Source organism: Denticeps clupeoides, chromosome 11 (assembly GCF_900700375.1).
Source record: "Denticeps clupeoides chromosome 11, fDenClu1.1, whole genome shotgun sequence".
Lineage (NCBI taxonomy): Eukaryota > Metazoa > Chordata > Actinopteri > Clupeiformes > Denticipitidae > Denticeps > Denticeps clupeoides.
Window position 1 is genome coordinate 1,367,118 of NC_041717.1, and position 23,440 is coordinate 1,390,557.

A 23,440-nucleotide genomic window follows, 5' to 3' on the forward strand; every position below is an offset into this window, starting at 1 on the left:
GGGCTTGACTTTCCTAGCTCAAACTACCAATCATAAAGCGTACGGCAAGTCACCAGCCAATCGCAACCGATGTTGGAACAAACGCAGCTAGCGGGTTAGTACGTCCCTTGTTGCACGTGTGCGGTAGGTCTGAAATTCTGTCTCCGGTTTGGATTTGATCGTTTCACACATGAAGAGGAAAAATGTCCAAACGAGCGCCGAGCTCGACAATGAGGTTAGAAGCGCAGTGCGCTCGTTGTACTGTGATCATGTTTTTAGATGGAATCAGCTTTTATTCCACTTTAGTTGATTGTTTTTGGCTAGAATAAAAAGCACGTTTTCTGTTCGCTACAAGGTGGAAGAAGAAGAAAAGAAGAGAAAGGCGAAGAGGCCATCTTCGGAGGATGGGGTCGTCCGGCCGCTGGAGCTGTCCCGCGGGGAGCTCTACAAAGCCCCCACGCTGGAGGAGCTGAGCCGGCTGAAGGAGGCCGAGAGTCTGTTCCACTGCAGCTTGCTCAAGATGCAGGTGAGTCGGCGCGCCGAACAGCGGCCCTCCCCGCCGGCGTGACGCTGGCTGACCGTCCTGGCTTCTCCTCAGATGGAAGAGCTGCTGAAGGAGGTGGCGCTGAGCGAGCGCAGGAAGCGTCTGGCTGATTCCTTCGTGCAGCGGGTCACCGAACTGCTCCACGCCGTTCCCGAGACCCCCGTGACGGAGGTGAGGCTGCGGGACGGCTCTTCACTGAGCTGCATTGGACATTTAGTGCTGACGGTCCGTTTTCTTTCATAGGTCAGTGACTTGAGTTGGCTGTCGGTGGTCCGTGTTCCTTTTCTCCTGGTTCCCAACACTACGAAAGGAAAGTTCCACATGAAGCCGCCTGCCTCTGTGTCTCTGGTGGGCAGCTACCCTTTGGGCACCTGCATCAAGCCTCATGTCTCTGTGGATCTAATGGTCACTATTCCAGCTGTAAGTGGTCATTTTTTGCTCCGTTTAATAATCTGATTTCTGATGCGTAAATTACTTACCAGGCAACTGTTCTCCTAATCTGAGTTCTTCATGTCTGCTGACATAGCCTAAACACCAGTTTCCTCGCCTGCCCATAATAAACACGTTACATGCTTCTAAGTTGATTCCTATTCAGAAGGTTCACACGTCCATTTCATATGAGAATTATCATGAATGTACAATACAGACCAAAAGTTTGGACATGCCTTCTCATTCAATGTGTTTTCTTTATTTTCATGACCATTTACGTTGGTAGATTCTCACTGAAGGCATCAAAACTATGAATGAACACATGTGGAGTTATGTACTTAACAAAAAGTGGAGACCACAGTCACCGGACCTGAACCCAATCGAGATGGTTTGGGGTGAGTTGGACCACAGAGTGAAGGCAAAGGGGCCAACAAGTACTAAACACCTCTGGGAACTCCTTCAAGACTGTTTGAACCATTTCAGGTGACGACCTCTTGATGCTCATCAAGAGAATGCCAAGAGTGTGCAAGGCAGTAATCAGAGCAAAGGGCGGGTATTTAGAAGAAACTAGAATATAAAACATGTTCTCAGATATTTCACCTTTTTTTTTTTTTTTTTTTAAACTCCACATGTGTTCATTCATAGTTTTGATGCCTTCAGTGAGAATCTACCGACGTAAATGGTCATGAAAATAAAGAAAACACATGGAATGAGAAGGTGTGTCCAACTTTTGGCTTGGACTGTATTTATGTCGTCCTTATTTTTACGGATGCTTCTTGTCCATAAAAAGGCACATTGTAATATTTTGCATTTTTAGTTGGTTGAAAGTTTATTTTATTTTATTGTGCTACAAATTAGCTGTAATACAAGCAGCAATTCTTCATTTCCTGCCTTTTAGAGCGTTCTCCACCCAATGGATGCCATAAACCAGCGCTACCCACGCAAGAGGGCGCTCTACCTGGCAGGCCTGACTGAACACCTCTTAACATCTCCTGCGGTTGGAAAAGTACAATATTCTTGTCTCCATGGCAACCGACTTCGCCCCATCTTGCTAGTCACTCCTCCAGGTGGATATGAGTGTGATGCTGAACTGTTTACGTCCTCAGCACATGGACACATGTAATAGTAGTGCATGATTTCCAGGAAAAGATGCCGGCAGTTTGACACTGCGCATTCATCCATGTCCTCCACCGGACTTCCTGAAGCCCAGCCGCTTCCACCCTCAGAAGAATAATGTCCGCACAGATTGGTTCACTGGTCTGGAAGCATCACAGCCTGGTGTGTGTTTCTGAGTAACTTAATTATGCCAGAAATTCATAGTTTGGTATTTTGCATTTGTATAATTTATCACCTCTTATAATTTATTGCCTCTTACTCAGCCATCATCTATCAAATCAACTCTGAGGAGATTCTAGATATGTGCTTTTTTTTTTTTAATTTAAAAAAAAAAAATTTTGGTAACAGTTTGGCTTATTTGCTGTTGGGTGATAATTTTTTTAAATTATTTATTTTTCTCTCCCCCCCAGAGAGCAAGGAACCTGCCACCCCTCAATATAACTGCAGTGTCGTGGGTGACCACCTCCCTCAGGCCCATCTACAGTACCTTACTGCCTTCAGCGAGCAGTGCCCGGCCTTTAAAGATGGGGTGGCCCTGCTGAAAGTCTGGCTTAGACAGCGGGAGCTGGATCAGGTATCATGTCCATTCCTATTTGTCCTTAACAGGGGTGCCAAGTTATGTTCCTCTTCATCCTACAGGATTTTGCTGATAATATAATATTTCACAAATGCCAGGCAGTAATTTAAAGTGCCCAGCTTTACAGCACCATCTACAGGAATTGAGGTTGTAGTCACATGCTGATTCTCATCTTCTGACATCAATAAATATATCAATATTTTATGTTACTTTCACCAAATAAAATATCCCAATATATTGCTGTATCGATATAGCCCTAACTTCTAGTTATGTAGCTTAAATAGTTCAGTCACCCACAGAAGTATGGTACTGAGTTTGGACAGGAACAAGCACATGTGATGTAGTAGCACATGGAATATCCTTCGATGAATTTGTAGTTATTCACATTGATCTGTATTCGTTCCAGCTTCTTTTTCATTTGATGTACATGTGGTTTTTCTCCATCTTTAGGGAACAGGTTGTTTTGGAGGTTTTCTGGCCTCTATGTTATTGGCCCACCTTCTGTCCACACACAAAGTGAATCGTAGCATGACTGCGTATCAGCTTCTGAGGAACAGTCTGCACTTTCTGGGTGAGGCCATTTGAAATGTGTTTGTCACATGCATTGTTTTTCCACTGCATTCAGTTTTCTACACCTATATGATCCATTAACTGGTGTACCACAGACTACAGTTCATTCAAACCTGGCATTTTGATTGGCTGCATGGAATCCTCTGTGTGATTCCATTCCATAAAATCACACTGATGCTGCTGCTGACTTATATGAGAGATGAACTTTATCACTTAAATCAAGATAATTGTATGAATGTGACACGCATGGTGTCATTACAATGATCACCTTCAGCTGCTGTAGCTTCTCATTTGCATTTAAGGGCAGATGCCCTTACCGAGGGTACCTTACAATCAGTAGTGAAAGGGACAGTCCCCCTGGATACACTTAGGGTTTCAACCTGAGACTTCTGGTCTTCTGGTTCATAGGCGAGTGAATTAACCACACGCCGGTTCTCTTGACTGTTCTTTTTCTGCAGCCTCTACAGACCTCACGGAGAATGGAATCACACTGGCCAGAAATCCAGACTCAAAGGCGGTGAGTTGTGTCGACCAGGTCGGCTGTGTCTTGGAAGGATATTTATCCTTTTGCCTTGGGCTCACAATTCTCTACTCTCCAGCCTTCCATGGCAGACTTCCACAGCATGTTTCCTGTGGTGTTTGTGGATCACTCTGGACACCTGAATCTGTGTGCAGAAATGACTGCTTTCACATACAAAAGGGTGAGCAGAAACACTTCCACTTCGGTTTGCTTGTGTGGATGCAACGGAGGTTCTATTTATTCTAAAATGTGCTGTTTTCCCAACAGATCCAGCATGAAGCTTTACTGTCTGTTAAGGTCTGGGATGACCCAACGGTAGATGGTTTTCAGGCCCTGCTGATGACCCCCAAACCTCTCATCAGAACATATGACCACGTCTTCCAGTGAGTTAAGCACTCACCACCCTGTGGTGACTTGTTGAGCAGTTTTTCTTGATCTTTCCGAACTTCCTGATACAGCCATGTATTAGTGTGTGAGTTGGTTTTCTATTGCATTATTTAGAAAAGGGCTGTGTGTCTGGATGTCACGTGGAATAGAACAGATGCATTTTGTCCTATTTCTTAGCATATTCTATTAATAGATCAATTTATCTGTATTCAAATAAAATTCAAATGAGGCAAAGTCAAAATATGACCATAACAGAATATAAATATTAGGAGTTTTCGAAACTATCAATACAGCAATATATTGGGATATTTTTTGTATTGATACATGGACATCAAATATCAATATTTTTGTAAACAAGTTTGGTCCACCGGATGGTGCTGTTGAGTGTTTTCTTCATGAGGTCAGCAGAGATGAGAATCAACCACCACTACTGTAGATGCCGCTTGGTATTTACTGCTTGGCATTTCAGACCGATCTTGTATTTACAACAATGACAGTAAATGGTTCAGTTAAAAGGTCTGGCAGGGGCATTAGGATCTGCTCAGCTACCTGGCAGACATTTGCTTATTTCTGTATATCCAGAAGACACATTTGATGTTATCCAAGTGAGCAATGTGTGGGGACAGTACTTTGCTCAGCGGCACCTTGGCGGTTCGGGATTTGAAACCGCAACAGTCCAACTACGAGTCTACTTCCTTACCCGCTAGACTGCCATTGTTCCTATATGCTTTATCAGAGGATTAAAGGGGCAGTGGTGGCCTAGCGGTTAAGGAAGTGGCCCCGTAATCAGAAGGTTGCCGGTTCTAATCCCGACCCGCCAAGGTGCTACTGAGGTGCCACTGTGCAAAGCACCGTCCCCACACACTGCTCCCCGGGCGCCTGTCATGGCTGCCCACTGCTCACTCAGGATGATGGGTTAAATGCAGAGGACAAATTTCACTGTGTGCACCGTGTGCTGTGCTTCTGTGTATCACATGTAACAATCACTTCACTTTACTTTAAGGAAGAAATGTTTGCTATTGGAAATTTTTATGGAATCTTAGCAGATTAAACTGTCGTGTTAGTTTATTCGTTGGGAATTGTGTATAGACGCTTGTTCAAAGATACTTGTTGGCAATATTGTTTTATACTATTTCTACCTTACTACTTGTACTTCACTCTTTCATGCTTATTGTACTGGACTTCTGTCTTCAGACTTTGTGAGTTGGGAAAGCTGCAGTTGTCATGCAAGAAACTCGGCCTCATGAGTGAACTGATGGATCACAGCGGAAACTACGTCCTGGCAGCGCTACCTTTCATCCTGTCCCTCCTGCAACGTGGACTTGGACAGAGAGTCCAGCTGCTGGCCCACTCACTTCCCCTCAGCCCCGAGGTGAAGTTCCCTTTTGATCATTATGCTTTTCAGGTCCGTCTGAAGGACACTATCTCTAATGTGCGATGAAATCTGTTGTCAACCTTGTTCAGTGGCCGGTGGACCAGGACCCCCCGAAGCACATGAACCAGCCCCCCCTGTCCTTTGGCCTGCTGCTGCAACCCGAGCACGCTACCTCTGTGCTTGAGAGAGGACCCCCAGCCGACAGCCCCAAGGTTTGTATGCAGTCACAGAGTGCATAGGACAGGAGGACATGCTTACTTTTGTCTATAGGTGATTCAGTGCTGACCTATGACCTTAGAATGAAATGTTAAGGTGCCGTGGTTAAGTGTGAATATTTAAGGTGTCGTGTTATGCAGGGTTTGATTCTGAGTGTCATGCTGCTGTTTGTGTGTGTGTGTGTGTGTGTGTGTGTGTGTGTCTGCAGGCAGCCGAGTTTAGGGAACTGTGGGGTCCTCTGTCTGAGTTGAGACGCTTTCAGGATGGAGGCATTACAGAGGCGGTGCTGTGGTCTGCCACCTCCACCTGCCAGAAGAGGCTGGTACCCCAGCAGATCATCACTCATCTTCTGCAGCTGTCAGTCTTTCTTTAGTTGTGTAGAATTATGCATGCATACATATGATGTAGTCGTGGACAGCCGCACTGATCTATATAATTTTTTTTTCCTGTCACCCCACAGCCATGCATCAGTCCCTGCCTCCAGTGTCCGTTATGTTGGTGGACAGCTTGATTCTGTAATCAATTTGGGACAAGAGGTATTCAGAAAAATGATTGAATTGTCACAGTATTGTAAATGTAAAAATTACTATAAACACAAGTGTTACTGAGTTAGAATTACTCAGTAGTTACAGGGACAGTCCACCTGGAGACATTCAGGTTTAAGTGTCTTGCTCAGGGACCCAATGGTAGTAAATGGGGTTTGAACCTGTGTCAGGGTCACTGTTGAATGCAAACAGGTTTAATGTCACTGTGTGCTGTGCATCATAATGACTATCACAAAAAGGCCATGGTTGGTTGTTAGTTGCAAGCAATCAGTAGAATCAGTAGAAAACCTGTCAATCCTACTTGATATGACGTTAGCAAACATGCCCCTTGCATTGTTTGTTTTAGCACCATTAATACCAGTGCCAATGCAGTACCTTGCAAAAGTATTCTCACCTCTTGAGGTTCCCTTACAACTTGTAATTTAAAAGGAATTTTGGCTGGTTAGTACCTTTAATTTACACAACACAATTACCACTTTGCAGGCGCTCATTGATTTAATTTATTGTAAAACAAGAAATCTGACATAAAAAGAACCATGCATATCCATTCACCCTCTCCCAGAGCCAATACTTTGTTCAGACACCTTTTTGCAGCAATTACAGCTACAAGTCTCCACAAGCTTGGCACATTTATGTATTTATTTTTGTCAGTTTGCCATAGCGGAACTGCTCCAGCACCTTCAAGTGTGATTGGTGCTGCTTGACGTGACTATTTTTCTTGCTTTTATATTGGTCTTATTGGTCCCCCAATACTGTATCAGACGTCTCCAAAATTCAGCCTTGGTCCAGAATTACAGCCATTTATATCCACTCTCACAATGAGATTTCCCCAGGATGCACTGTTTTGGTGTCTGTAGCTTTAAATGCTAATGAGGAGGAGAGAGGCGGGATGAGGAGGAGAGCGGCCTATAGAAGTTGAGGGGGCATTCATGGAAATGAAGTAATCACCATTCACCAACCACAATGTTTGGCACAGACAGGAAGTTGTGCCAATATTTCTCCCGTGACTGAACTTAATAAATACATTTGAGAAACTGCTGTTAACCTTTCCCCTTATGAGGACATAATTCCAGACGGTGAAGCAGAATGAACAAAGCTCTCTTTACACCCATCACCATTTCTAGCCACTGCTGGACCACAGGCTAGGGGAACTCGTATTAATCTTAAATAATCTCACAAAGTGACATTTTATGATAAATCATTCTAGGTATTCCAGGACAGGAATGTTTAAACCAGTAGTGTTGCTTTATCAGTGTGGAGGTGAAATCTCTGGAAGGCACTGATTTTTCGCAATAATTTTTCTTGGTTTGGTGCAATTCATCTTTCTCTATTCTGACCATTTTTAGAATTATTAAAAACAAATTTTCCCCTTTTAACTTCATTATTCATTAACTTCATTAAAGTTTGGATCATATAATTTATGACCATCAGATGGCGCACTAATGCAAAACATGTATACATTTTTTCCTTTCATTCTCTGCCATCCTATTTTCTGAAAAGCAAATTAATTTTTGCTGCGTTTATTTAAAAAAAATCTGATCTTTGCGAATTTGTCAGTGTCCAAGGGATCCTACATTATTTCTCAATTAGCTGAATTTAATAGGTAAATAGTGTGATTCATCAGGCAATTCAGTTGAACAGAAAACCGACAGAACTACTGAGTGGAGCACAGTCATTATTATTATAGTAAACAAGGGAATATCTTCAAATTCCTATTGGGTGATTTGGGACCAGATTATTACTGGAACATGAATCACCGGGAAATGACTGACTGAGCCCGAACCAGACAGCACTTCTCAGGAGTAAGCATGTGTAAAATGAAGACGACACAACAGGCGTTAGTGCTGGTCTGTTAGCCTCAGATATGACTGTGTGTGTGTTTGGGGTTTCAGTTGTGCAGCACGGGTGAAGAGGAGAGTCTGAGGGTCATCCAGAACTATGATGACCTGAGCCGTAAACTGTGGCAGTTGGAGGATTTGCCCCTGTCAATCACGTCAGTGCAGGGAGCTCACCCCGCTCTACGATACACGCAGGTCAGTGTACACACACACACACACACACACACACACACAGAGTCTATATATGTGCTCGCAGCAAGGGCTGAACCCATCATTTTGGACTTGTTTTTACCACACTTCTCCAGCTCTGCCCAAAAAAAAAAAAAAAAAAAACATGGTCTGCTCTCAGAATGAAAATTTGAAAGAAATCTCCACCCCCGCAGGTTATTCCCCCTGTCCCTGTGAGAGTGGATTATGCCTGTTTCATCAAGGAGAAACCTTCCCATGCACTGCTGCCCCAGGAAGACAAGCCCTGTCCTGTCTACATCTGTCCCATCAAAGGTAGCCGAAACCCACCCATCCCCAAAACAAGTTGCAGCCGGCAAGAAGGTACAAACCTCTGTGTTGTGTTGTGTGTCTCTGCAGTGATCTGTCACTTGGAGGGCAGTGGAAAGTGGCCACACGACCACTTGGCCATTCGCCACGTTAAAGCCGCCTTCCACATCCGGCTGGGAGAGCTGCTGCACGCGGAGCACAGATACACCTGCAGGCCGTCCGCCACACACCTGGACGTGTGGAAGGTAGTTCAGAGCCCCAAACAAACAGTAAAAAGACTGGCTTTACTGTTCCATGCTGCGGCGCTGGAAAGAAGACGCTCACGCTCTCTTGTCCATTTTGCGTCGCTTCAGGACGGGCTGGTGTTTCGGATCGAGCTGGCGTACCACCGCGAGCCCCTGGTGCTGAGGGAGCTCATCAGCCCAGAGGGGCTGCAGCAGCAGAGGGATAATGCTGAGGCGCGAGCCCTAGAGCTGGAGATCCAGCATAAACCGCTGCTCACAAGCACGTTGCACGGGTAGGACACACACAGAGAGACGCGTTGAACCGGTGAGCCTGTTTTTGTGTGGAATGTGACCGCTGTGGACACATTGTTTATATCGGCCAGGCTCCAGCAGCAGCAGCCATGTTTCGGGACGGTGTGTCGGCTGGCGAAGCGCTGGCTGGCCGCTCAGCTCTTCAGTGCCGATCTGTCGGAAGAAGCAGCTGACCTGCTGGTGGCCTCACTATTCCTGCAGCCGGCACCCTTCACATCGCCATGGTAACAGGGCTTCCCTTACGTAGTCACCATGAATGCACACCCCATAAAACATAATCCCTCATAAATAACAAACAAAACTAAGCAAAATGACATGAGCCCCTTCCTCACAGTGTGGAGTTTACACACTGAAAGCAAAGCCACATGACCACATCCCAATATGTTGCTCCCCAGTCTCTTTTAACACAAACTCTTCATTCCCAGCAGACCCTGTTTTCTAAGATGTCAGCATGTTCAATGCTCTGGAAAAAGTATTCGCTCTTGAAATTATACATATTTTGTCACATTGCAACTAAAGATATGTATTTTCTCTGGATTTGATATAATTGGCCAGCACAAAGTAGCTCTTAATTGTGTCCAACCACCATTCCCTGCAATTACAGCTGCAATTATGTCACCACCAACGTTGAACATCTTTGCAAAATCGCTCCAACTCAGTCAGATTGGATTGAGAGAATTTTGTGTGAGCCGTTCTGAATATGCTTGGATGATTGTTTTGACTGCCATGTCCTGTGTGCTGGACTTTTCATTTTCTTAGGATTGATCGAACTGCTTTATGAGGTCTTCAAAGCTTTGGATATTTTTTATAACCTTATCTTGCTTAACTCTACCATGGTCTTCATGGACCGGTTTATTAATGTTCACGAATGTCTGAGGCCTTCAGAGATCAGATAAATTTTCTAATGATATTAAATTACACTCAGGTGGACTCTGTTTACTGATTTTGTGACTTCTGGAGGCAATTAATTGCATTTGGTTTTATTCGAGGCAACAGAGTAAAGCGTAATTGAATATAAACGGGCACCGTTCTGGTCAGTTTTTAGTTAGTTCACAATCGTGTGCTACTTTGTGCTTGTTTATCAAATCAAAATAAAATAATTTAACTGGGGTTGTAATGTCACTGTTTGTGTGTGTGGGGGAGAAAGGGCATGAATACTTTTTCAAGCCACTTTACCGCGTATGGCCAATTTTACTTTTCTTCTACTGCAGCTCCCCTCAGGTGGGCTTTCTGCGTTTTCTTCACCTGCTGTCCACTTTCGACTGGAAGAACAGTCCGTTGGTGGTCAACCTCAACAACCAGCTCTCTGGTAAGGCGCTACTGCCATCTTTCTACTTTCAGCGCCATATGCAGCCCCTGTGTGTGAGGGAGAGACACTGCTGATATCAAACCACAAAATTCACAACTTCTGCTTTTGGTTAGAGTAATTCAATAAATGTGGGACCCTCATGGGTTACATCTTCTCGCTTTCTATTCTCCCTTAATTAGTAACAAATTATGGTTAACTGTAATGACTGTGTGGCCCCACAAACACCATCTACCCACCCCTGCCCTGGAGCACAGATGCCGTTTTCCACTGTCTCAGTTCCAGCACTGAGATGAATCCGTGTGTACTGACTTGCCTGTGTCCTGACGTTACCCGAGAATTATTGCCTGCTGGCAGAGTTCCTGTTTGTGCCTGGTGTTTTGAAGTCCTTCTGACCTACTTTCAGCTGCTGAATACACTGAGATCAAGAACAATTTTGTCTCCACCCGGCAATCTCTCCCTGTCATGTTCATCGCCACGCCTACTGACAGGAAGCTCTCCATGTGGACCCAGGAGTCCCCATCAGTCCAGGTTCATCTCCAGCTCTTCATCTTTTTGTTGGTGTGGACTGGTTAATCCAGCATATAAAACATGGATTCATTCAAAATTGGAGGCTGTTTCTTAGTGTGTGTTCATTTATAGCACCACCCCACATGAAGGGTGGTATCAAAGTGTATAGTTGTCTTTGCCTGGCTTTAAAAATGTCAATTTTTGTTGGTTAAAGCCTGTGTAAGAACTGTTCTGAGCCCTATAGACTCTCCATCTGTTTATAAGAATGACCAGCATGTAGAAAGTTTTGGTTTGTGTGCGTTCTGTACAGATGCTGCAGCGTATGGTCATGGTGGCATCAGAGAGTCTGCGTGTTCTAGAAGCCCAGCTCATGGACCTCAAACAGCTGCAAGATGTGCGGGTACGCTGGCCCAGTAGGATTCACACCTCACAACCACGCAGTCCAACTAAAGATGAAAGTCATACCGGGTTTTACTGCACTCACTCCACGTAAAACATCTGTTTTAGGTTTCTACCTTGTATTACAACACCGTTCTAAAACTGGGCTTTTTCAGGGGCGCTGCATTGAAACGTATTTTCTTTTACCCAGTGTGTGAAACGTGTCTGTGCAATGCTCATTTGTCTTTTAATCTCCATATAGAACTGTTTAATGAACAAAATAAAGTAATATTGCCACATGGCCGGAGACTGAGATATTATCTGTGTTCTGCTCCCTGTAGGTGGTTTTCCGGCCACCCCTAGATGTGTATGACGTCTTGATCCATCTGAAAATTCAGCAGGTGCCCCTGGTCAGCTATGCTGTGGATCGGCCCAAAAAATTCCTCAGGCAGGGTACCAACCGAGGACCTGTGGCCGATCCTGGAGGATTCCTCCCGGTCATAGATTACAATCCAGTTAGCAAGTACCTAAAGGAGCTCAGAGTGAGTCGTGCATGTTTTTATATGTGTGGTAAAGTGAATATTATTGATTGTCTGGTTAAAATGGTACTTTTCAAGAGATTGAATATATGAAAAGCAGCAACCGAACAGTCAGATTTGTTGGTTTGAGAAGTTTAAGTATTATTTATTTATTTCATAAAGACCAGATTGTGATACTAATGAACTGATGCCCAATCATGTTTTACCCCCCCCCCCCACCTCCAGGACTCTTTTGGAGACATAGCCTTGTTTTTCTATGACGTCTATGGTGGCAAAGTGATCACAGTCCTTTGGAAACCACAAGCCTTTGAACCACAGCCCTTTAAGGTTTGTATTATTGAGGAATTTCCATATAAAGTAGTGTCATCAGGTTCTGGATTTTGTTCACCATTCCCAATTCAAAATGACTTGAAATCGCAATTTAATTTGCACCTGTACTGCACCTGAGACAAGTCTACAGACATCTTAACCATTAACTTGACACATGCATAGTCAGTAATTTGTTAAATCTTTACATCATAAAAGAATAAATAAAAAGTGGAATGGCTCTTTTTTTTTTTTTTTTTTTTTTTTTTTTTTTTTTCCCTCCCTTCTTCTTCCTCTCTCTTCACTCTACCATGCTCCTCTTCCATCTCTTTCCAGTCTCCTTCTTTTGTTTTTTATTGTTGCAGGCTTTATATTTCTGTATATATGCTGAGAGTTTGGTTGTGTAAATGTAGGCTTTTGAATGGTGGTTTGTTTATTAAGTATGTTAGTATTATTGTTGTCTTATTGGTGTGTGGGTATGGCTCTTTAATAATCTCAGCATATTTTCCCCTTCCTCATGTTTTTCTTGTCAGACATCCTTAATGAACGCTCGATGTGTGAAGGTTACAGATGAGAATGTCTGCACTGTTCCAAATGTGGACGCCATCCTACAAGATTTCTGCATCCTTGGGGAAGGACTTGTCCAAAATGTGGAGCCTCGAACAAAGACGTGGACTGTGTAACACAGCAGTAGCATGCAGTCATTTTCTGACGTCTGTGTTTTAGACACAGGCAGCCTGTAATAATGAGCTTTCATTTGAATTAAATAAGACTGACCCACATTCTTTTTGCGTTTTTAATCTGAAATTATATAGCTGTTAGGTTCAGCAGTGTTTCTACTTCAGAGACTTGTCCACATTGTTGACCTAAATATACAAATACTTGCCTTTCATAAGCACACTGTGAAAATGAAGCATAGTTTCAGGGTGTAATGGAACTGGGAGAACACAAAATTGCTTTCATGGTCACGGATGCCTTTCATTTTATTGCTTTTTATCTGTCTGGTCTTGGTGCAAATGCTGCTACCGCCATATCTCTTAGCGTATAGAAAGAACCAAAATCAACGTTGTCAGATTAAAATGTTGGGAGATCCATGGTCTAAAATGAAAAACATTGTAATGTATAAATATCTGAACCTGTATTGTACTGGAAAAAAAAAAAAACCCCAGCACAGAATCATAACCCAAACACAAAATTAAGTGTTTATTGTCTGTGCACATCTATACTGCTCAACACTTAACATCAAACTGTTCACTTAGGAAGCATCACTGCCAATCAATTTCACATGCTGTTGTGTAAATGGAATAGACAACAGGTGGAAATTATAGGCAATTAGCAAGACATCCCAAATAAAGGCGTGGTCCTGCAGGTGGTGACCACAGAACACGTCTCATTTCCTATACTTTCTGGCTGATGTTTTGGTAACTTTTGAAAGCTGGCGGTTCTTTCACTCTAGTGGTAGCATGAGATAGAGTCTACAACCCACACAAGTGGCTCAGGTGGTGCAGCTCATCCAGGATGGCACATCAATGCGAGCTGAGCAAGAAGGTTTGCTGTGTCTGTCAGTGTAGTGTCCAGAGCATGGAGGCACAACCAGGAGACGTGGAGGAGGCTGTAGGAGAACCAGCACCAGGACCACCATTTTCTGCCATTGTGCAAGAACGAACAGGAGGAGTGCTGCCAGAACCCTGAAAAATGACTTCCAGCAGGCCACAAATGTGCATGTGTTTGCTTAAACAGTCAGAGTCCGACTCTATGAGGGTGGTATGAGGGCTTGATGTCCACAGCTGGGGCTTGTGCTTACAGCCCAGAGAACAGAGATTGGCAAATTTTGCCATGTGCTCTTCACAGAGGAAAGGTTCACACTGAGAACATGTGACAGAGTGTGGAGACACCATAGAGAACATTCTGCCGTATCAGTAATAGTGTGGGGTGTCATTTCTTTGGGGGGCCGAACAAGCCTCCATGTGCTCGCCAGAGGTAACCTGACTGCTATTAGGTACCGAGATGAGAACCTCAGACACCTTGTGAGACCATATGATGGTACGGTTGGGTTCCTCCTAATGCAAGACCATGCTAGACCTCGTGGCTGGAGTGTGTCAGCAGTTCCTGCAAGACAAAGGCATTGATTCTATGGACTGGCCTGCCCTTTTCCCAGACCTGAATCCAATTGAGCAGATCTGGGACATCATATCTTGCTTCATCGATGAATGGCACATTGCACCACAGACTGTCCAGGAGTTGCTTTAGTCCAGGTCTTTGAGGATATCCCTCAGGAGAACATCCGCCACCTCATCAGGATCATGCCCAGGCGATATAGGGAGGTCATACAGGCACGTGGAGACCACACACATTACTGAGCCTCATTTTGACTTGTTTTAAGGACATTACATCAAAGTTGGATCAGCCTGTATTGTGTTTTTCCACTTTAATTTTGAGTATGGCTCCAAATCCAGACCGCAATAGGTTTATTTTTTGAGCAGTCTATTTAGTCACATGCAGTGGGGCAAAAAAGTATTAGGTAGCCACCAATTGAGCAAGTTGTCCCACTTAAAAAGTAATTCTTAAAAATATCATACTATGTGATCTCGATTTTTTTTCATTCTGTCTCTCACAATTGAAGTGTACCTATGATGAAAATTATAGACCTAGAGGCCAAATATATCATATGGTAAAGTTGTTTAATGTACCTGGCATTCTTTACAGCATTAATAAATATCTTTATGCAAAGCCATACATTGCTAAAAATTCAAAACAGATAAGTGATATTTCACCTCTTGCAAACACTTTCAAACTCCTGGGACAGGAGCTGTTTTTTTAACATACAAATGATTTACATGTCTCTTAACATGAAATGTTTGACTTTAACAGTATGTGTGCACCCAGCATTAATAATGTTAAATGACAGTTGACTGGTGTTTTAAAGCAGTTACTGCTGTTCATAGCAGACGCTATTCTAGGCTCATTGCAGTGAGGCACGACCCGTTCTCCTGGCATGCACCAAACCAGACTCATCAATCCAGACAGAGATGCATGATTCTAGAGTGGTGGCGTGCTTTACACCACCATATCTGACATTTTGCATTGCACTTGATGATGTACGACTTGGATGTAGCCACTTGGCTGTGGAAACCAATTCCAGGAAGCTCTTTGCCCGCCATTCTTGAGCTAATCTGAAGGCCACATGAAGTTTAGAGGTCTGTGGCTGTAGACTTGCACAGTGCTCCTCAGCACGCTCTAACCCCGCTCTATGATTTTAGCTGGCCTACATTGCTCTTCACCCCAATTGCTTCCATCTCTGTCAGTAAGAGTTACCCATGGAATATTTAGAGGACTGTATGCCTAGGTGCTTGATTTTACACAAATATAGCCATGGAAGTCCTAAATGTAGTTTTTTGGAGGGGTCAAATCATCTGCTTATATTACACCATCATTAAAAGGTTCGCGTTCTCTCTCCAGTTTATGTGCTAAGAAAACAGCCTGCATTGCATTAAAGAAATGCCTTTCCCATGGATCATTGATCTGTGTAATGCTGTATGGCCCAGGTCTTATTTCCATTCCTGTGGTACTTTTCATCAAACCAAAACCTCTATTTAAAAGCCCTTTAGCTGATTTGGGAATTTGAGATGTGGCAACGAACCTGAGCACTTGGATGTGTGTAGACTGGTTAGCCTTGTGTGTTATCATAAAATTATGCATAGCAACATAATATCTGCACAGAATATGAAGAATATGAACAGGAATAGAGTTGTAAACACAGTAAAAGTTGCTTTTTGAGAAGTTAGTATCTGATAACATCTTGCAGATGTAGTTGATGGCTGCCATACATCCCATGCTGCTAGGTAACAACCAACCCGAAATGCTGAATAAAAAGGGCTGCTGTGGGTTCATTTTAGTTTCGGTATTGTCCCCTGTAGGTGTGTCCCTGGTATGCATGATCATGTTTGGGCCTGCTTCCTCCTTCCTGTTTTGTCCATTTCCTCCTCCTATTTCATGGTGGATTTTTTTATGGGTTTGTGGTTTTTCAGTGAAAAACGAAAGAGCCGTGCAGCTTAAGATACTGTAGGTTCCAGCAGCTGAATCTTGATCTAAAAGTTTCAGAAGTCATACCAACTGTTAAGTTTATATGAATTTTTATGAAATATCCTTTTGGGCATGGATGTATGGTTTTTGAATGAACTACATTAACAGTTTATTTTGATTAAATATTGCAACATGCTATTTTTAGTCATGTATGTCAAACCCCACTTACTACTATTGTGTCCCTGAGCAAGACACTTAACCCTGGGTGTCTCCAGGGGGACTGTCCCTGTAACTACTGATTGTAAGTTGCTCTGGATAAGGGAGTCTGATAAATGCCATGAATGTAAAGTAAATAAGCCGTGGTATACAGGTGACAACACAGGTTGAAGGATAATGTTCGGCTTGAAAACACACTGTTTTGACTCAATTGAAATGCTTTCAATTAGCTTTTTTTATACATATGGACTTATTTATGACTTTATGGAGTGATAAAATAATTTTTTGTAAAGTCGGCCACTGGACATTTAGAAGTAACTGGACTGAACCTACTGTTAGTGGAACCCAACAAAAGAAAGTGAAATGTTACACAGAACTCTTGCACATTTTCACAGTCTTGATCTTCATGCTCCCATTCTTGTGAACCTGAGATCATTAATCCCTTTAAAGCTGGTACATCTTTTCTCTTAAACTAAAAAATGAACGGTTTAGATTTAGGCCAAGTTCCCTGATGATTGTCTACAGCGTGTAGTAGAATATCTTTGCCCGATATACCAGAACAGGCAAAACCTGTTTTTTGAATTTTTGACAATACAAGTTTTTTCTGAATGGAAATACACGTTCAGACTGGTGTCTTGTTGAAACAATATCACCAGGAATGCATTCTGTAATTAAAGATAGACGCTATGCATGATAAACTAATACACTAACAATATGTTTTCTTTTTCAAGGCCAGACAGTTTCTGATGTACCATTAATTTGTGGTCCACTTTAATTACATTTAAATTTATGCCATTTACAATTCCCTGATGAATGCCTTATCCAGAGCGCCTTACAACCAGGAGTTACAGGGACAGTCTGCCTGGAGACACTCAGGGTTAAGTGTCTTGCTCAGGGACACAATGATTGTAAGTGGGGTTTGAACCTATGACTTTGTGACCTATTGGTTCATGGACAAGGCTACTACCACCAAATTATTACAATCTTTACCTTAGTTGAATACATGCTTACAACTCTGTTTTTTGAAATGACCTCATCATTATTTCATGCACAATGATTCATGCATTTCAGTTAAAGATTATGTAAGAGTTCCAGGAAAAGCTCTGGTGAGAGGACGCAAACGGCTGGAAATATGATTTCACAATCAGGCTTCTTTTACTAAATTTTTTTGCATTGAAAGCATGCTAAATGAAGGCAGCTAAGTATTGTGCAATAAATTATGGTTAAGAACAAACCTGCTGGAATCAGGTCACCCTTTACACCCCATGGCTGAAATGAATTCTGAATGAATATGCTAAAAAAATATTTACAATAGTTATATTAAACAACTAAAGGGAAAAATTAAGAATGTCCTATTATTTTCACTTTTTGAAACTTTATGATGTCATAGTTACTGCTGTGACATGGGACTGAGACAAACAAATCTGTCATGAAGTGTTTGAGTGCACATGCATGCAAATGTAGAGTATGGTTGGAAGAAAAATGGCCCCTGGCCATTTCCTTCATCAGCCATCCTGGAGTGGAATGTGTGGATGACATTTACTGTGGGTTACTGACTTGTTTACCACTTCCTGCTCAGTGTCACACAGCAGAAGTCGTGTGCCCACACTGCTGTGTGATGAGGGAGGGTTCTGTCAGTGGTTTTGTGTGACTGTCTGCTGCTGCGGATAAATGCCAAGTGTATTAATGTGAAATATGGACCCATTTCTGCCAAACAAACCTTTTCATTTCTTGGTACCACTTCTATCATGGTCTGGGACAGAAGGCGCACGAGTAGACATCCCTGAGCTTGGAGGAGAAGCAGGCCGGTGGTGTTCAGCAAGGCGAGGAAGCTTGGGGTGGAGCAGGAGGACAGTGTGAGAGGGGGAGCGGGACCACAGCGCAGAGGGCAGCTCTGAGGTGGTGAAGGCTTAGCAGCAACGAGTATACAGAACAGTGAGCGAGTGATGGGTACGATGGCTGCTGAAAATGGTGTCATCATGCCCTTTATGGTTAAAACCAGGAGCTCACACTCTTCTCTTCTGCGAATGTATGTCACCACACCTTTCACAGAATCATTTCATTGTATACTCACCAGCTATTGTGAAACATTAAAACACTGCAGGGAGTTTCTAGCAGTCCTATAGATACCCTATAGACAGCTGATGTCACTCAGACATGCATAATAATGTTGTTAAATGGTCTATTAATGTTGCACCCTGTACAACTTAGGACTCTTGTCTTATAAGCCTGGTCTATGTCTGTCAGATCAATTTCCATTGCAAGATTAGAATATTAGTGGTTTATTTCAAGAATTATTGGTGAACTAATTAATCTGATGGTAGCGAACACTCGCCACATTATATTTCTAATATGGAGCCTTATGTGTCTTTACTGTGAGATACAAAGTCTGAGGAGATAAGACTGTAAAGTTCAGTCCTGCTCATTATAAGCCTCTCTGAGCCTGGAGAGAGTAGTTTCCTCCAATTCCAGTTCACTGAACTAGTAAAGTAAATCAGTTCATACAAATGAAAGTAGATATTTTTGGTACTTTCAAATAATGTGTTAAATAATTTTTTTAATTTGCATAATGAATGAGTTATTTTGATTTAAATCTACTTTTAATCAACATAAAACTGTTTCAGGCCTCAGTAGACATACTGTACAGTACCACCAGTAGATCTGTACCAGATCTGTAGATCTCTGATCATGCTGGTAGTTTGTTGAACTTCTGAGCCATAAACTTAATGTAAAGTGTCTTTACGTTATAGCTTTTATAATTAATTTCTTGTAGTTTTCTTTTTAGTTGCAGGTCTTCCTCGTGCCTCCAACAGAGCCCTGACCCATCAAGACCTGGAATCTATAAGATCTTTGAAGGTGTGCTGTGGCATCTTGTACCATGCTGTCTGTAAGGTGAGGTCGGACTTGTTTTTCCAGCACATCCCACAGAAGCTTGATTGGACTAAGGTCTGGACAAGTCAACACCTGGAACTCATGGTTGTGTCCATCAAAGCATTCTTGAACCATTTTTTGGGTGTGTCAGGGACATTATACTGCTGAAAGAGGCCACTGCCCTAAGGGAACATGCCAATTACACAGCAAAATTTCATCATATTTACTTGCTTCTCAACACATTGAACTTCATTTGAAGATGTGTAATTATTAATCTACAAAGCTCAGGTATCCTTTACTTTGTCTAAGTAAACTCAAGATTTAGTGAACTGATGTTTCCTAATGTTTCTGTATCACTCAGCTCAATGGAGCTCAGTGAAAGGTGCTCAGTCACTCGATCTAGGAACGTAAAGGAGACTCGCTTGGCAGATGTGATGGATTTATTTTGATATAAATATTACAATTCCCTTATGCCATTTATCAGATGCCCTTATCAAATTAGTAAAGTAGTATTTACAATTAGTAAATACCAAAAGATCTTAAAAATGATCAGTATTGCTGTAATATGTTATTATGGACGTTATTATTACTTGAATATGAAAGTGATTGTTTTTGTCATTGTCATTTTTGAAACACGATGAAATGTGTCCCCTGTACACCCTTAGTGAGCAGTGGGCAGCCAAGAAAGGCACCCAGGGAGCAGTGTGTGATGACAGTACCTTGATCAAGAGGACCTCAGTGACACCTTGGCAGGATTTGAACCCTTCAGTTATGAGTTTGCTACCTTGCCACCACTGCCCTTATTTCAGATATTCAGATATTTGACAACTGAGGATGTACAGAAAATGGATGGAAAGTGGATCCAAGAACTTTACAGGCTTGCCAATGAAATCCACCACAGAATTCTTGATAATGTGACTGTTATTTGAAGGGACAACAATAAGATACATCATGAAGTTGGGAACAGGTTGTGTGTTAAATATCTCTTGACTATCAGGGACATAATGATCTAGACTGAGGCATCAAATAACTAGCCATCTGATAAATTCAGTCCTTGTGTAGTTTAACAAATGTATGTTGGCTGTTACAGATAAAGAAAACTTTAATTATGTTGCAATTAAGGGTATGACACAGCTCCAATTAGATTTATCAGGTAATAGTTTCTGACAAGTGGTAACTTATCTCTGATTAATACAGTCCAATTAATACAGACTAATATCGCTGATTAATACAGACTAAATAAAAAGAACTGACCCTTTGAGTTAATGTTCGTGTTAGCTCTTTTTTATGCATGTAAATAGCAATAGAAAATGCTGCTCTGTAAAAAATAATTCACTCGTCTCAGTTTATGGTAAAACAGAACACTGAAAAAACTGAACTGAAAATCCACATGGTTCACGACTTGACTAGCTTGTAACCGCAACTGGTACAGGCAGGTGACATGGCAGGAAACAGACAGAGGACAATGGGACGTTTTAAATGCACAAAAACAAATGTCAGAACAATAGGAGGCAATCAGGGTTGACAGGACAACAACAACAACTGGGAGAGGAAGCCATATATGGATTTCCTAGAGGCGGGAACAAGGGGACAGTCGCATCTGTTCTCAGATCTGTATTCAATGCAAGACAAGCATTACAACATTTTGGGTGAATATCCAGACAGCATATCCAGCATAGAGCATCAACGATCAGATCACCCGACCTCACTGAACAAACCTTTTCGACACCTTTCTCATGGCAGAAAAATACATTAAAACTACTACTGCTTGTACAAAGCAGTAATCATATGTGTAGAGGCACGCCCTTCATGTGGAGAGAAGACTTGGACAAACAGATTGCATACTAAAAACTTGAAAACAGTTCTCAGAATGCAGACATTAAATAGCATTTAAGTAGATTTATTAAATGTGACGGTTCATTTCATTTAAAATAATACAGGTTTTAGTTGTATTTCAAATGTGTGGGTCAATTTAAGCCACAACAGGGTGGATGTGTTTTTTTCATGATAGAAGCATTTTTTTCTGCAATTTGGTATGTAAACAATTATGTATATGAAGGTATGCTGCCTGGACCTGAGAGAGTCTCAGTGTACAAATCCACTCAAAGGGAATTTATGACCAGATGCTGTTCAGATTATGAGGGCAGGAACAGAACGCCATGTGCGCCCCTGAGGGAGTGAGGAGCCTGAAATGAGCACGTTCACCCTTTTCCTGCACCTTGAATTGCGAAATACTCTGCTGTTGGTGGCCTTTCTGGACTTCTTACAACAAGCACCCTATGTACAGACAAAGAAGTAGGATCCAACAAGCAGGCATCCTGGAATAGGCTGGCATGCAGAGAGATTCCAGAGGGCAAATGATTGTCCTAAATTAGCATTCAGGTTAACGGTCCCATCTGTGTGCTGAAGAGGAACAGTATACATACTGGACATGTCTACCATGGTGTGGTATACATATTTCACAACATGTCTCTGGAAAAACAGATATTTACTACATTTGTAGGTTTTTGGAGCAGCGCTGCATACACATTTCCCCTATTTACTTATTTTCTTTCTTTATTTAGATCCAATTTGAAGCATTTTTGAGATACGTTGGGGAAGCATAAAAGGGCATATTAGATGTCAGACAGCAAACAAAGGAAATGGTGGGAACAGACAGGGAAAAAACAGAAACCAGTCGAACAGGTGAAAACCCTGGCATACAGAGTGAAAAAAATTGCGTCACACCTGTCTGAGTGATCCAGTGGCACCATCACTCTGGTGCACACCTACGTTTATTAGAGTCGGCGCTGCAGTACATGTCTCATGTCTTTCCTTCACAAATTGGGGTGTGCAATGAAGCCTTTTATTTTAAGGATTTGTTTGGTCTCTCAGGTTAATGAGAACATGTCCTCTGTTCTTCTTGTCACCAAGTTTGCTTCAACTACCGCCCTGCTTATCTAGAATCTCTGTCCAGTGTTGTCCAAAACAGTTCTAGTGTTCCACTTCTCCTTTATCTGTGGGACACCTTTGGGCATATTACTATTGTTAGACTGCACTCAGATGAATTGCATTGTCTATCTATACTTGATGTGCTTTTTTTCACCAGACAGGTAGGTAGGTAGGTATAAGCCGTAGACTCCAGAAATTTACCACAATTCACACAAAAGTTTATATCAATTTATCAGAATATCACCTATTGTTGACAGTTTTAATAAGGAAGAAATGTTGCTATGGTCAGTATATTACAGTGCAGAGTGTATCATGAAGAGTTTCCTACAGATTTACATTCAGATTGGCTGTTCAAATAAAATTATTAATTTAAAATAAAGTGCTTCTATAATGATTGGATGCACATATGCAATCTCATTTTCTTTCATTTGTGCGCATAGTGATGGTGGTGTTCACAACTTCTAGGTTATTAACACCACTACTTTCCTAAAAAACCTGGTTACTCCAAAGCAATATGAGTAGCCAAGAGTACATATGAGCAAGAAAACGAGGGAACAATAAATATATATCACAATCCACACTGCAGCCCTAATTCCTTCTAGTGGACTTTCTAAATCACTGTGTCATCATTTCAATAGCAAAATGGTATTTTGCTCATTTGGTTCCATTGACTTGAACACAGACTCCCAAATAATCCCAGCCATGTGATACGAATCTTCACCACAGTCACCAAACAGCTCAGCTCATCTGCCACGGATAAGGGTGCAACGCGTCACTTTATTTAGTGTATGGGGGCCAGTGGTCATGACTGAGGTCAATAGGACGACAGCTCTCTCGTGTTTTATGCTTTCCTTTGCCACTGCATGCCTTCTCTCTCCTGTTGTGTGTGTTATTCCTCCACATATGGCTCTGTTTTCAAAGGTGCCGTTAGGTCTGACCCGAAGCATTCCTTGGAAAATCACATAGTGGGATAGGTCCTCGTTACACTGGATCCTGACATCATTAGTGCAGCTTTCCAGCCCTCAGTGTCAGTTTCCTTCTTTCACATGTTGTTTTTGCTTTGATGTGCTGATAAGAACTGGCCGACAATAAGGAAAATCCATCTGGAATTCTCACACTGAAGTGAATGTCGTCATGGTCCAGTCAAATTTGGTGTTGCAATTCACAGGGACAGACAGATACCTGCAGAGCGTTGGCCCAACCTAAAGTAGGAGCATGCAAACTAAATAAAAA

The 23,440-nt window shown here is 42.3% G+C and overlaps 1 protein-coding gene across 1 annotated transcript; it reads left to right on the plus strand.

Annotated features, from left to right (window-relative positions):
* Positions 1–108: 108 nt before the first annotated feature.
* Positions 109–12,948, plus strand: nol6 (nucleolar protein 6 (RNA-associated)). The gene is made up of 26 exons (XM_028996237.1): positions 109–214; positions 335–505; positions 578–694; positions 767–943; positions 1,851–2,019; positions 2,096–2,230; positions 2,479–2,642; positions 3,096–3,216; positions 3,674–3,732; positions 3,815–3,916; positions 4,003–4,118; positions 5,317–5,494; positions 5,587–5,709; positions 5,922–6,070; positions 6,174–6,249; positions 8,151–8,291; positions 8,480–8,597; positions 8,682–8,836; positions 8,945–9,108; positions 9,199–9,351; positions 10,339–10,436; positions 10,840–10,964; positions 11,254–11,343; positions 11,663–11,863; positions 12,086–12,187; positions 12,700–12,948. Exons 1-26 carry the CDS (start codon positions 170–172, stop codon positions 12,847–12,849), a joined length of 3,399 nt encoding a protein of 1,132 aa, XP_028852070.1. The 5' UTR covers positions 109–169; the 3' UTR covers positions 12,850–12,948.
* Positions 12,949–23,440: the final 10,492 nt, after the last annotated feature.